At 35.7% G+C, this 13,191-nt stretch overlaps 1 protein-coding gene across 1 annotated transcript in view; it reads left to right on the top strand.

Moving 5' to 3' along the window:
- NT5DC1 (5'-nucleotidase domain containing 1) overlaps positions 1 to 13,191 on the top strand; it is a 146,933-nt gene that overhangs the window by 88,989 nt on the left and 44,753 nt on the right. Inside the window, 1 exon segment of the mRNA XM_027454680.3 lies at positions 10,005 to 10,179. Within this exon segment, the coding sequence (XP_027310481.2) occupies positions 10,005 to 10,179 (175 nt within the window).

Genomic DNA, 13,191 nt, shown 5'->3' with positions numbered 1-13,191 from the left:
GCTGGTGGACATGGGCCCCAGTCGCTAGATGGCACCAGCTGCACGCTGGACCGGAGAAATAACACCAACAGGACGAGTTACCACTCGGGGAAGTTGGTCCCTTTTGCTAGAAACATATGGATGAACTATTTGTATAACAAACATGTATGCATGTAGGTAGGTTTTATTTCCAGAAGCTGTGCAGGCTTCTTAGAGATAAATAAATCTATTTTTACCACTTCTCTGCGGTGTCTATGTATAACATGACATAACATAACATTAACAATTTAAGCTCTCTGGGTCTCCTCCTAGTAGCCTTTCTTTAAAGATAAGATCTTTCTTCATAAGATCACAGCACAGAAGATGCGTAACAATTTTTTTTTTGGTATATAGGTTAATATTATAGATGAGAGGTGAGTGACCTGTTACAGTCTTCCTTATAGTCAGACTCTTCTATATTGCCTTTTAATTTCTCATATGGTTAAAAATGCCTCCTTTTAGATTTTATTCTTCCCCAAACCCAACTGTTTTGGTACTTGTTGCTTACGGGTTTCTGTTGCCCATCTGGTTGTTGCTGAAGTGTAGATGTGGCATCTATACAGAAATGTTAGGTAACCAGCAGAATTTGAGTCTACATATAGCTCTTGGTCTGTCTGGACCCATTTGAAAAGTTTGCAATTTTAGACTCCGAGGTTGAAAGTAGTACCATTTCTTATTGTTAGTGTGAAGTTTCCTGGGAGACAAGAAAATTTTATCTCCAGTTTTCAGAAAAATATGACTTTTTTTCAACATGTGGACATATATGTATGTGTGTGTGTGTGTGCAATGTGCATATAGTATGTATGCGTATGTATGTAGATATACATACATGAGCTATGTGGTACTGCTGCTTCCAATAATAATATTTACGAGAAATTCAACTCCATTCATACTATGATAAGTGCCTGATGTATCTGTTGCATTCAAAGCTTCAAAAAGTGTTTGAGTTTCTCTCTGGAGCCATTTTCGTTTGAGATCTACAGAAAAGGTGATACGATAACCTGTAACGTCTTCTTGGTGGATCTGGACAGCTGAGTAGGACTTTTAGTTTATTTAAGTTTGTCAGTGACCTGTACTTTCATTATAAAATATCTATAGTCTGTACTTTATTTCATCATTATGCACTTCATTTCAACATCAATTGTAGCAGCATGTTTCAGCCAAGCCAATGGACTCAAGTAAGCCCCATCATCTGTATACGAAAATATACAAAACGAAATATACAAAACGAAAATATATTCTGATATTTGACTTCTCATCAAATTAGGTGCTAGCATTTCTTTGAGAAATTTAAAGAGAAATTTAAAAAACGAATGCATGAGGATCAGTAGCTTCATTGTCTTGACTACGCAGCATAGGCTAAGATGGGGATTTCTGGAATATTTAAGATAATTTCCCACTGGTAGGTTGTCTCATGAGAAATATTAACACTATGGCAATATTTCTATAGCAAATGACCCATATAAAGCTTTAATAGGAGGAGAAAAAGGTGGATTTTGTTGCTTTGCATAATAACTCTATGACCTGTCTTGTACTTTCAAGAACAGGTAAGCGTGAAACCAATAAGAAGGCAACAAAATCAGATTTTTCTACCTGTAGAATACTCACTTTTGAAGACATTCACACATTGCTGTAGGGATTATGGTATCATGGAGAATCAGATAGATTTTACCGAATATGCTTCTCCAACAAAGGGTAGTTGCCTTTGCATGGATTTAGTACTTACTCAGTGGGCTGCAAGAGTGTTATTAAACAAGAATTGTTATCAAATGCATTTATCTCATACTGGTTGATAAATCTGATCTGTTATGTTGCAAACGGGAGGTGGTGGAGTCACCATCCCTGGAAGTCTTCAAAAGACGTTTAGATGTAGAGCTCAGGGATATGGTTTAGTGGGGACTGTTAGTGTTAGGTTAGAGGTTGGACTCGATGATCTTGAGGTCTCTTCCAACCTAGAAATTCTGTGATTCTGTGATTCTGTGAAACTAGCGTGGCAATGTAAAGTAAGGAAGTGAATTATTTTAAGAAAGAGATAATTTCCTCTCAAATTTTACAAGGGATCCTGTTCTGTCTCCAAGGTAGATCCTTCCTGCTTTGTATTGTACTGTGGAAACACTGATGTGTTGGTGTAAATATTAACATATAACCAGAAGGAAAAGAAAAAACAACCAAAGAAATGCATACAAAACCATGGAAGGTCATTCAAACTGTATATATAGTCACCTTTCAAACAATAACATGCATTAGTGTTCCTCATGAAGTCAGGCTACATATTATGCCACATTGCCACATACCATGTAATTCTGATGACTTTTTTTTATTTGTACTGTTAGTACAAAAAAAAAAAAAAAAAAAAAAAAAAGTGAAGTGTTGTTATCTGTTACTACAGGAAGGGATCTGCAACTATGGGATGAGACAGGAAATCTACTCTGCAAGCAAGACAAGGACTTCAGGCTGTGGCTAAGCCTGGCAATAGGAGAGCAAAGTAAAAGTGGTCTGGGCGAATCTCAGCCATTTGAAAACTCTAATAAGAACTGATAATATAGGAAAATAGTCTGTCTTTCTCTCCCAGTGTCTATGGACCTGAACAAGTGACAAGAATTTGACTGTGGTATTGCACTCCTAGGAGGCTTGGCCGTTCTGTAGCAAGGTCACTGAATCCTGCTAACTGGGGTAGCTACAGTGGCAATGGAGTCTGCCCACTGCTATCAGCTCACAACAGCCCTTTCTTCTCGTGTGGCCCATTGCCAGCAAGTCATGCGGCTTAGCTGGGTGATGGATGGACTTGGGAGATGAGGAGGCAGGACTAGCAAGAGGGTGAAGATTAGAGACAGATTGAGTGGGGTTGCTATCTTCTTTGAGCCAGGAAATGGTAGTTTTTAAGCATGCTTAAGAGGCTTCAGGAAAAACATAGCATATTTTCAAGAAAAGATCAGGTCTTACCTTTAACCTGACTTTGACTACGGCAAGCCCTGAAAGCTGCAGCTTTGCTGTTTGGTGCTGGCTGTTGTAGATCTTCGATCTGTGGTGAACCACGGATAGTAGACTGGGGGGAGGGAGGCTGTTCAGTTAAGAGATGACAGAGAAGCAATAACATCTAATCTTGAAACTCTGTCTTCTATTTAAATATAGCTAAGGGTCATGTGCTGTTTCTGGCAGCCTTTGACACGGGAATCTCACCTCAGAAACATGAGGATGGGAAGGAACATAGTGGTGCCTTCCTCAATATCTCAGCCAAGGAGTAACAACAGCTTCTCTTGTCTTCCTTAGGAGAATTTCTAGTCATTCAGCCTCCTTTTAGTTTGAAACCTATCTTTAGCTCCCAAAGGATTTTAATTTTTGCAGTAAGTTTCTCATAGGCCACAGGAGTAGAAAATGAGTAGAAGAGGAAGTGGCCCATGAAATGTTTGAAGAGATGGTGTTTTGTGTGAGTTCTACTGAAGTGTTTTGCTCACTATATTAAATATTTATATAGCCCTGCAGTCACTATTAATCCAAGTAGTCATGTTTTCCCTAGCCCACCATGAATTCTTACCTTATAGTCGCCCCCTTGAAATTAATCAAGGTGAACATATGGAGTTGTCACCACTGGAAAATAGTTTATTATTCTAGCAAACAAAATATTTTAGTAATTCTATTTCTGTCTGACCAAAGCTGGATGTTGCTAAAAATATTTGGAAGGTTGATATTACATGACCTGTAAACATTTGCTTTTGCAACTACACAGGTAAAAGAAAATCAATAATCAGACTATTTCCTCTGGTAATATGTGATTTCTACAAAACTGAAGTGTTAGATGCAAAGAGTTTATTTTGTGATTATAAATAACCTTACTTTTCTGAGAACATCAGAGGAAGAGTTTTCTGTTTAATTTGATATGGCATACTGATGCATGTTCTTTGGGAAAGCATTATTAATATGCTACAATTTGTCCTTTTAGTACTAGTCTATTTTTCATTTCCTAGCTCCTCTCTTCTGTCTGATTTCTGTCATTTTTTCCCTTCTCTTTCCCTTTCCATACCACTTGTACATCCAAGAGTGGTTTGAAAGATACTCTCTTCTGTAAGCAGCCATTCATATGTCCAGGCATACAAGTTAATTCTTAGCTTTGACAAGCATGGCTTCATCCTACTCCAAGTTCAGTCTTGTGATGGGCAGCAACCCACCTCGATATGATTCCAAATTCCTGGTCTCTGATGGCCAACCCAGACATACTCCTTTTTTTTTTTCTCTCTCTCTTCATTGAAACACTACTTTCCTCTTTTTCTCACTTGAATTTAGTATCATAATACTAGTATCTCCATTGACTCCAAATTCAGTACCCTCTTTTCACCTCTGCTCCTAGTTAACTAAGAGGTGTAAATAGCTAGTATTTTTCCTATCTGAACTGGACCAGGTTGCTTTAACTCTTTGGCCTGTTAAGGAACTGCAGTCTCAGGTAAGGAATTGAGACAATTGTACGGCACAATAAAATACAGATTATTTTACATCTGTCACATTTCTTTTTTGCTCTTATGATTCTTCCCTCCTATCTTCCAGGACTCACATCCTTTAATTCTGTTTTTAAACATCCCTGTCTTCTGGGGGAAAGAAAGGGATGATTGATCTCTTCCTGTTGCTCCCTGTTCTTGCAATCTGCCTGAGCCCAGGATTCCAGAATATAACTGCATTTTACCCCATTATCCCAACTTTACACTTTACTCTGCTTTCTTATCTTGGTTTATGCTAACATTTCCTTCCCTCTGTCTCTCTTTTCATTTCTGCTGCTCCTCCTACTTCATCTTAAATGAAAGGAAGTGAAGAGGACTTGTCTAATGTTATTTTAACCATCATCTCTTTTCTCCTCTACTTGCTTACATTAGTTGAAATGTAAATTCTCTTGCAAGTTCTTCTGTAATGAGGGTTGTTTTCTTGTGTATCTGCTGAACCTCATGTTAGTTGTTGGAAATGTTTATTTAGAGAAGAAAAAAAGCCAACAGCAATAGTCAAAGAAGTGTATTTCTGCTCACTCTAAAAACACTGGAAAAACAATATACAACACACTGGAAGGCAGTATACAGTTAATATAGTTGTCTGCATCATCATTTATTGAAGATTTTATTTCAACTCCACTCTGTTTATCAAATAAACAACTGTTACATACAAGGCTGCATTCAGACTATAGTTAGGAAAGAGGTGTAAGCTGGTACTCACATCAGAGTTGCAGAGAATCTGACTATGGATATTGATAGCTAAGCTATCAAATTGCCCTTGAATTTAAAAGAGAAAAAAGTCACATTCCCAAATACTACTTACATTGTAAAAGAAGGTTAGTTATAAAAGCCACTAAATACAAGCTACAAATTGGCAGCTGAAAGTTTATTTTTCTTGGCTGAATTCTAGGGATTTTTTCAGCCTCATACCTCTCTGCTTAGCTAAATCATATAAATAGCGGTTAAATTCTTTTATATTCAATCAAATAGCTGCCCCTTAGAAGCAGTGACAATCCCCCAAAACACACTGTGCTTCTGTGTTTTAGTTCTGGAATGAAACTTTACCAGAAATGTACTTCTTAAACATTTGTCTCTTTTATAAACCAAATAACAGTTAAGAGATGAAAACTGCATTGTCCCAGACATGGAGCCCAAAGGAGTCAAGAGCCAGTGGGGTATAAACTGACCCCGCCAAAGAGAAGTGGTGTAATAAAGAGCACAAGTGAAATCAAAAGCTGTGTTTCCCCAAATAGATGTATTATATTGGAACATCAAACTGTAGGCTTCAGTAATGTAATTTTATGACTGTATTAGAGAAAGGCAGTTGAATTAAAGAGTGCATTAATTGTCTGTGCTGTGCTGGAGGACTTCTGCTTGTCCCTGCAACAACTGCACAAGCTCTTTCTGAGTTTGGTCTGGGGGTTGCATTTCCAGCTGTAAACAATTCCTGTCACGCTTATTATCGCAGCTGTATTACACACAGTTAAGCTATATGGCAAGAAGGTACAAAGAACATCTTGATCAATCAACACTGTCAGATTAGACAAGAAAAGCAAACCTCAAACTAGATACTAAAAGATCTTATGGCAGTATACATAGAGGAAGTTATATTACGTTGAAAACATGACATGAAGTAGATCTGATAAGAAGCTCTGAAGCAATTTCTGGCAGTGTTTTAATATGTGGCAGTTCTAGACAACTTTAATTGTTTATATTTCTGTCTCCTGCTTAAAAGTGAAATATATTTTCTGAAAATATATTTAATGGACTGCAAAGACAATTAGTATTTTTGAAAGCATATTTGGAAGATGATTATAAATCTCTGCAGAGGTTAATTGCTAATTTGTAATCCGAAGCTGTATTTCAGAGAATTCAAATAGACTTAAAGTTGTTTAACAACAAGCTTGCAAATTGAAAAACTGCATTTGTTCCATGGCAACACAGAGCAGACATCTATAAATTACAAAGTAGTACATAAAATGCATAGGCATTTTCTTCCTGCTCCACATCATTAGATTAAGTTTTATTTAAAAAGCCCAGTCAGATGAATATATCAGTTGTGATGTTGATTATTACGTTCTTCTTGATTCCATTTTTGTTATGGTGGGTTTTTTTGTTTTATTTTGTTTTCTACAGTTGAAGAAAGTGTTTATACAGCCAAAGAGCCAGAGATTACTTTGGTATATGTACCATATCTGAAAATTATATAGAAACACTTGAGGTAAAAGCTGGGACATTTGTTTTGTTATTGTTGTTTTGCTGTCACTGATTTGTGAGCAGGTATTAATACATGTCAATATCCATATAACTACATAGTAAGCAGTATTCATAAAATAGATAAAAAGAAAGATTTTATTTTGGACACTTTGCAGATAGCGAGTGGTCAATTGTAGATCTGGTGGTCACCGTAAGTCCCCTGTTTTGATACGGTGAATTTGAGGGCCACCAAAGCTTCTCTAAAGGGTGCTCATAGTTCCATTTTTAAAGAGTATTTTGAAACTTGGATGGTCTACAAGAATTACTGCAGGCTAGAGACATGACTTATTTCTTAAGAATGGTGCTTGTCTGAAGAATTACTTTTCTGCTTTTCAGAATGAGAGTTGTATGTTTGTATGCACAAAACCACACTCATTAGCACTAACTTACTTTCTCCTCTCCTGTGTTGGCTCCAGTAAAATTACTTCTTTTTTGATTGCTTACTAACTTTTTGTTCAGTAGAGTTTTCTTAATAATTTTATGGTTTGATTATGCCTTACAAAAAGTAAAGTACAACGTATGGCATAGTGGTAACATTTCCTTAGGAAAAAATGCTTCATTTCTCACTGTCAAATCATTCCGTTTGACTGTGAGGGCTTAACATGATGCTCTTTCTCTATCTTGCTTAAACGTTCACAACTATTTTTGGCAACAAGGTGCCTGTGGCTTTGTTGTCCTCCTCCTCAACAACAGCTCTTGGTATTAGATAATGAGCAAGATTTTCAGCTTTGATTCCATCTGGATTTCAGTAAAATCTTGCAAGCTTTGGTGAAAGATTGTAAGTCTATACTCAACCAAACTGTATTCACCAGACTCAATAGTATGTTAGGAATTAAGTTAAAACTATTTTCCTGACCCAAGTCGACCTAATTACAGTACAGTGTGCTTTAATGAGGGTTCTTCCAAAGTATCTCTGCCTCATACAGCAAACAGCCAGAAGCAAACTTCAAATGCCCATGTCAAGAACTGATTCATTGTCTGCCTGCAATTAACAATTGGGCTTAAGGATCTAGATAGAAAACTAGAATAAGACTCTCTTTCACCTCATATGTTGAATCCAAAGTTGTTGACCTTTTACACTTCAGATGTAACAAAAAAAAAAAAAATCACAGATTTATCAGGCAGCAGATACTTCACAGAGCATGGAGAAAGAACATAGTGTTGTTTAAATTTACTCAAAGTCTGTAAATTAGATACACATCAAAGAAGAGTCCACTCAGAGTGTGAAGTGTTTGATAAGGAAAAAAACGACAAAGTGTGTCCAGCAGTAAAGTTCATATCTTTTTCACATTAGGGGAAAAATAATGATAGATAGCTACATATATAAATGAATGTTAACATCTTTCTTCAAATGTTTGAGCCTGTGAGAGCCAAAGTCAAACCTACTTAGTGTGTGTCCCCATTCATGCTTGTGTAATGTGCATATTCCACAAAAAAAAGAGAGAAAGAAGAAAAATTGTCATTACATAGCACATTAAATACAATTGCTAATGATAATTCTGGGGAAAAAAATGCATTTTATGCTATTAAAAACTATATTGCTCACCCCAAACAGTATTCACATTCCAGGAAAGAGGGGCAAGAAACACCACAGGAAACTTTCCTTGGTAAATCTACTTTGTTTAATAAAAAATAAAATAAAATAAAATAAAATAAAATAAAATAAAATAAAATAAAATAAAATAAAATAAAATAAAATAAAATAAAATAAAATAAAATAAAATAAAATAAAATAAAATAAAATAAAATATTTGTTCTTGGCTAGCTGTCAAGATAAATGTCATGGCATCCCGTAATACTAGGTGCAGGCATGCTTATATCCCCCAGTAAAGTCTGTTACACGTCCTGACGTAAATACTATGAAGAACTGAAAAAGTGACCTGGCTAGAAGTTGATAGATTTTGGTTGAGGGATTTTCCTCTGATTTAGCAGTCTACTCTGCAACTTTTGGAAGGGAATCTGTCAAGTCACAGTACAGAATAAGACATTTTTACCTCCTGTCTAGCTGTAGTGATAACAGCCAATTTAAAACTTCTTCTGGGAGACATTTTTCCTGCTATCTTTAGATGTTTGAATGTGTAACTCATGAAATAGTATTACGTTTAAAACTTGGTATATTTCTTTCAGTCTCTCTTTGATACTACTGTTTCAACCATACGTGTTCTCTCTTTCATTAAATAGTTGAAGTTCAAGTGGTTTAAATCTTATTTTTTCAAACTTGAGAATAGCATTACTCACATACCAGAAGGCTAAGTAATGTCTGGGATTTATTAAATCGTTCAGCAAAGTTGACCACAGACAGTTGCATATAGAACAAATGCTAGAAAAAAAATAATCTTGTGTTGGTGATGTTTATTACACTATAGCACATACAGACTGAAAGCCACACACTTGGTATCATTTCTATCTATATAATTACTGTGTTTCTTTTTAGACCTTTAACTAGCTTGACAGTTTTGGTTACAGAAAGTTTGAGCACAGAGGAAATACGTAGTCTTAAGTCGTAGGAATGATGCAAAAAAAAAGGTAACTTTAATGTTAATTTGACAACTTGGTAGAGCAGGTATGGGTTATACCAAGGTACATCTTTATTTGACATGATATTAATGAATGTATTTGCAAAATTCTGTTTCTGTTATGTTTAGCAAAAAGAGCATTACTGATGTTGGAAAATGTATCAATTTTTTTTCTTTGCATCTGTTCCTAGTATTCCACATACCTGTGAGTTTTGCCAGCTTGTTTTATCAGCCTTTCGCAGAAAAAATGCTAGTTGTGAAAACTGCAAGAATATTAACATGCATGTTATTCATCAGACAATGCTAAAATAAAGCATAAGAAACTGAACAGATGTTCTTGGGGATTTTGTATCCCTACAATTTTCTGAACAAACATTCAACTAATTTTAAAATCACAAACTTGCTATCCAAAATTTGAGCAAAGGCAACAGAAAGTCATTATTTGTTGTGTAAGATATCACCTGTAACTGAGGCATTATTTACTCTTGTAAGTAAAAGAACATCAAATAAAATAACTGTGAAAATTCCATAATAGAAAAGCCATTACCAACTTATTTCTGCTACAACATATCCTTTTGGTTTCTTTGTTTTTTGTTTATATTGAGTTACAACCAAGGGAAATTTTTAAACTTTGCTTTGCCTTTTTAAATCCTATTGTTTGCACATAAAAGGATATTTGTTGTGTGGATTAAGTGGTTTATGAGCAGGATTGGTTAATGCATAATTTTGTTCTATTTTTTAGAAGAATGTGGGATGTATTTCCCAGAAGTGAAAAATCATCCAGACAAATACTTACAAAGATGTCCCGAGTCTGTAAAAAAGTGGCTAAAACAACTGAAGAGTGCTGGGAAGATTCTGCTATTAATTACCAGTTCTCACAGTGACTATTGCAGGCTCCTGTGTGAATATATTCTTGGGTAAGTGAAATGTCCTTTTCAAATTATATTAAACAGACATCAACTGGAGATAAGGTTGAGATATAGAGAAGTTAATTTGACTTTGTTTATGTGTTGTAAATCACTTGGATATGAGGTTTCTGTTGGGTCTGTCTCTAGACAGAATGTAACAGCTACTCAGTACAAACCTCAGTTCATTTCTGAGTCTGTGAGCTGTATCCGACCGACAGCATGCTTACATCCTACATCTTTTCTGGGCATCATAATGGGTTTAAAGATGTCAGAGAATATCTTTCAGGCCAACATATAACTGAGGACATCATCTGAATCCCAGTTTTATCATACATTTTTGCTACATTGTCTGTGCCTCTCCAGTGATGAGCTTAAGTAGTAGCAATACTTAAGTTCCTTGCATCAAATGTGCACAGAAAACCTTACAAATACTTCTTCCTAACAATGCCTTCCACGTGATGTTTGTTCATTAGGAATGTGTATTTGCAGATAACAGCAGAAGAGATAAAACTTTGCAGTTGGTTGAGACTTGCAGTTGCTGATGACAATTACTTTTCGTCTGTAATTTTAAGAACATGACCAGTCAAGCAGAATTCAGTGAAATGCAGCCAGAACTACCACTTACACCCCTAGAAAGGAATTAATCAGCGATGCTAATAGCTAGGTGGGTGACATGGTGAGACTATTCAATAAGTGAATCAAAGGAACAAAGTAGTGCAATGTGAGCCAACCTTGGCTCTCCGGATATGCAGGAGAACAGCAGAGTGAATACAGCAGCACAGTAAGAAAACCTCAGGTAAGGTGAAAATCAGAGCAACCTCCCAGAACCAGTCCCACCAGTATCACCTCTCTTTTGTACTGTCTGGGCTAAATGCTAAAAGGAGTATCAACTGTGTCAGTTCTTAATGCATTGCATGTACATTTTATATGCTCATTTGCGTGTGAAATCTACTTGCTTTCAGAAAGTAATTCTCCTGTTAAGTAAGATGTTTGTGAATTAGCTTTTTAATGTAGATCTGTCTAGTGTGTTTCTGAATGAAAAGTTGATACCAAACTAAAATCATTGGCTACATGTAATGATTTTGGATTTATTTTCCTTGGTGAATTATATTTCACAAGTTTTAAGGCATCTGTAGAGATTCTGTTAGTAGGCAGTAAGAAAGGTAGCAGAGAGGATTGCTTGCCTTTCAAAAGGCAGAAGAGATGTTCCGCTAAAAAAATACGAGATCCCTTGTCTCCTTCCTCATGAGTGTAAGATATTCTACAGTGTTTACTACCATCACATTTTTCAGTGACTCATGCAAAATAGCTTCCAAAACACATCTTCTGGAGGACTGAGTACTCCGCTGTCCATTAAACCTTACTGTTGTGTTTTTTTTTTTACTGAAAATAATTCTGAACTTTCTATTCTTGTTGTTTATTCAATGCCTCTTGTATCAAATGATGAGAATCTACTGTCCCTTGCTGTTTTTTCTGATACTGGAATATATCCTAGATTCATGTCTGTTATCTATTCCCTCAGCCTTAATTTTGCCAGAGTAACTGCATTTTATTTTTTACAGCAACCCTTATGAATTTCTTCCATGTACTCCTTTATTACATTTCTTTCCCTACTTCTTTTAAATTAATCAATATTATAATATTACCTCCAATAAATAAATAAATAAATAAATAAATAAAGATAAACATGAAAAGTGGAGATGGATGTGAATTTTCAACCTCTTTCCTATCTCGGAACTGTTAACTTTTTGGCAGTTTCTTGAAAAAGTTCCCCCTTGGCTAAGAAATTGCTGTCCACATAAAATCAGCAGTGGGAAATACTTGCTTAAGTGTATCATTTACTGTTTAAAGAACAAAGTATCCCTGTTGCTTTCATCTGACCAAGTTGTCCTTAAACTGAAAGTCATTTTGGTAAGGAACAGGAAGTGTAGGAGAAAATCTGGTTTTGAGATAAAATAAGAACTGTTTTCCAGCCAGATCATACACATACTGCTGGGAACCATGTATAAGGTATATAAGCCTACTGAAGCAAGTACAAGTTCATTCATGCAAGTAGCAATATCATGGTGTGACTTTTCAGGCTTACCTACAATAAAATCATTTGTCAACCTAGTTGAATGTTACAGTGTTATCAGGAGCACACCTGAAGCTAAGTCTATTCATAGGCACTGAAGCAGCATGTCATTTCACCTTTTCATCAGTATTAGCCATTTAAAAGCTATGAATTTTTAAAGCTGGGGATTTTGACACCCTCTGTGGTTAGCGGAGAGAAAACATTGGGCATTATCCTTAACAATTCATTCTGTACCATAAAATAATGTCTGAAATAAATAGAATGAATTTCCTTCTAAGGGTGTGGATAGTTCCCCATTGGCTCTGTATTGACCATTAGCAGTGAATTCAGCATGCTACTTTTAGATAGCTTTATGTGAGTTATGTGAGATACATCCTACTCTTTGACTACTACTGTAACCACAGGCCACCATTCCAATCACAAACAGTAACTGGAACAAATTTTGTCATGAATAATGTTACATAGTAATGTAAAAACAGGTGTAGGTACTCATAAAATCAGTAGCTTTGCACATGAAATTTAACAAGATTCAAAAACAGCCACAGATAACATCTCTCCCCACAAAACATGTTTTCTTCAACAAATCAAGAAAAAGTTAACCAAATCTTGTGAAAGACTAATTTCTGTTTCAAATGTTTTACACAAAGAACTAGTTATTGTTCCCACAAGTCTTCATCATACTCCTGAAATGTTGGCTTTATTTTGAAAGTTCAAGCTTTATTTACCTGTTGAAATGTCATTTGTGCCAAATGTTATGAATGAAAAGCTTCTGTTGATTCTTAAGCACAAAAGCTATGTCTGCTTGTAAAGCTTCTGGAATACTCCAAATCTCCAAATAATTTGTTGCTCTTTATCTTTAAAAGAAAGAAAATTAAACAACACTAAAATTTCACTGGAGGAAGGAAATATAAAGACATTTTAAGGCTGAAATGTAATTTAGGGAATAA

This window comes from Anas platyrhynchos, chromosome 3 (assembly GCF_047663525.1).
Source record: "Anas platyrhynchos isolate ZD024472 breed Pekin duck chromosome 3, IASCAAS_PekinDuck_T2T, whole genome shotgun sequence".
Lineage (NCBI taxonomy): Eukaryota > Metazoa > Chordata > Aves > Anseriformes > Anatidae > Anas > Anas platyrhynchos.
The sequence above is the reverse complement of the archived record's forward strand: the minus strand, read 5'-3'. Positions and strand labels throughout refer to the sequence as shown.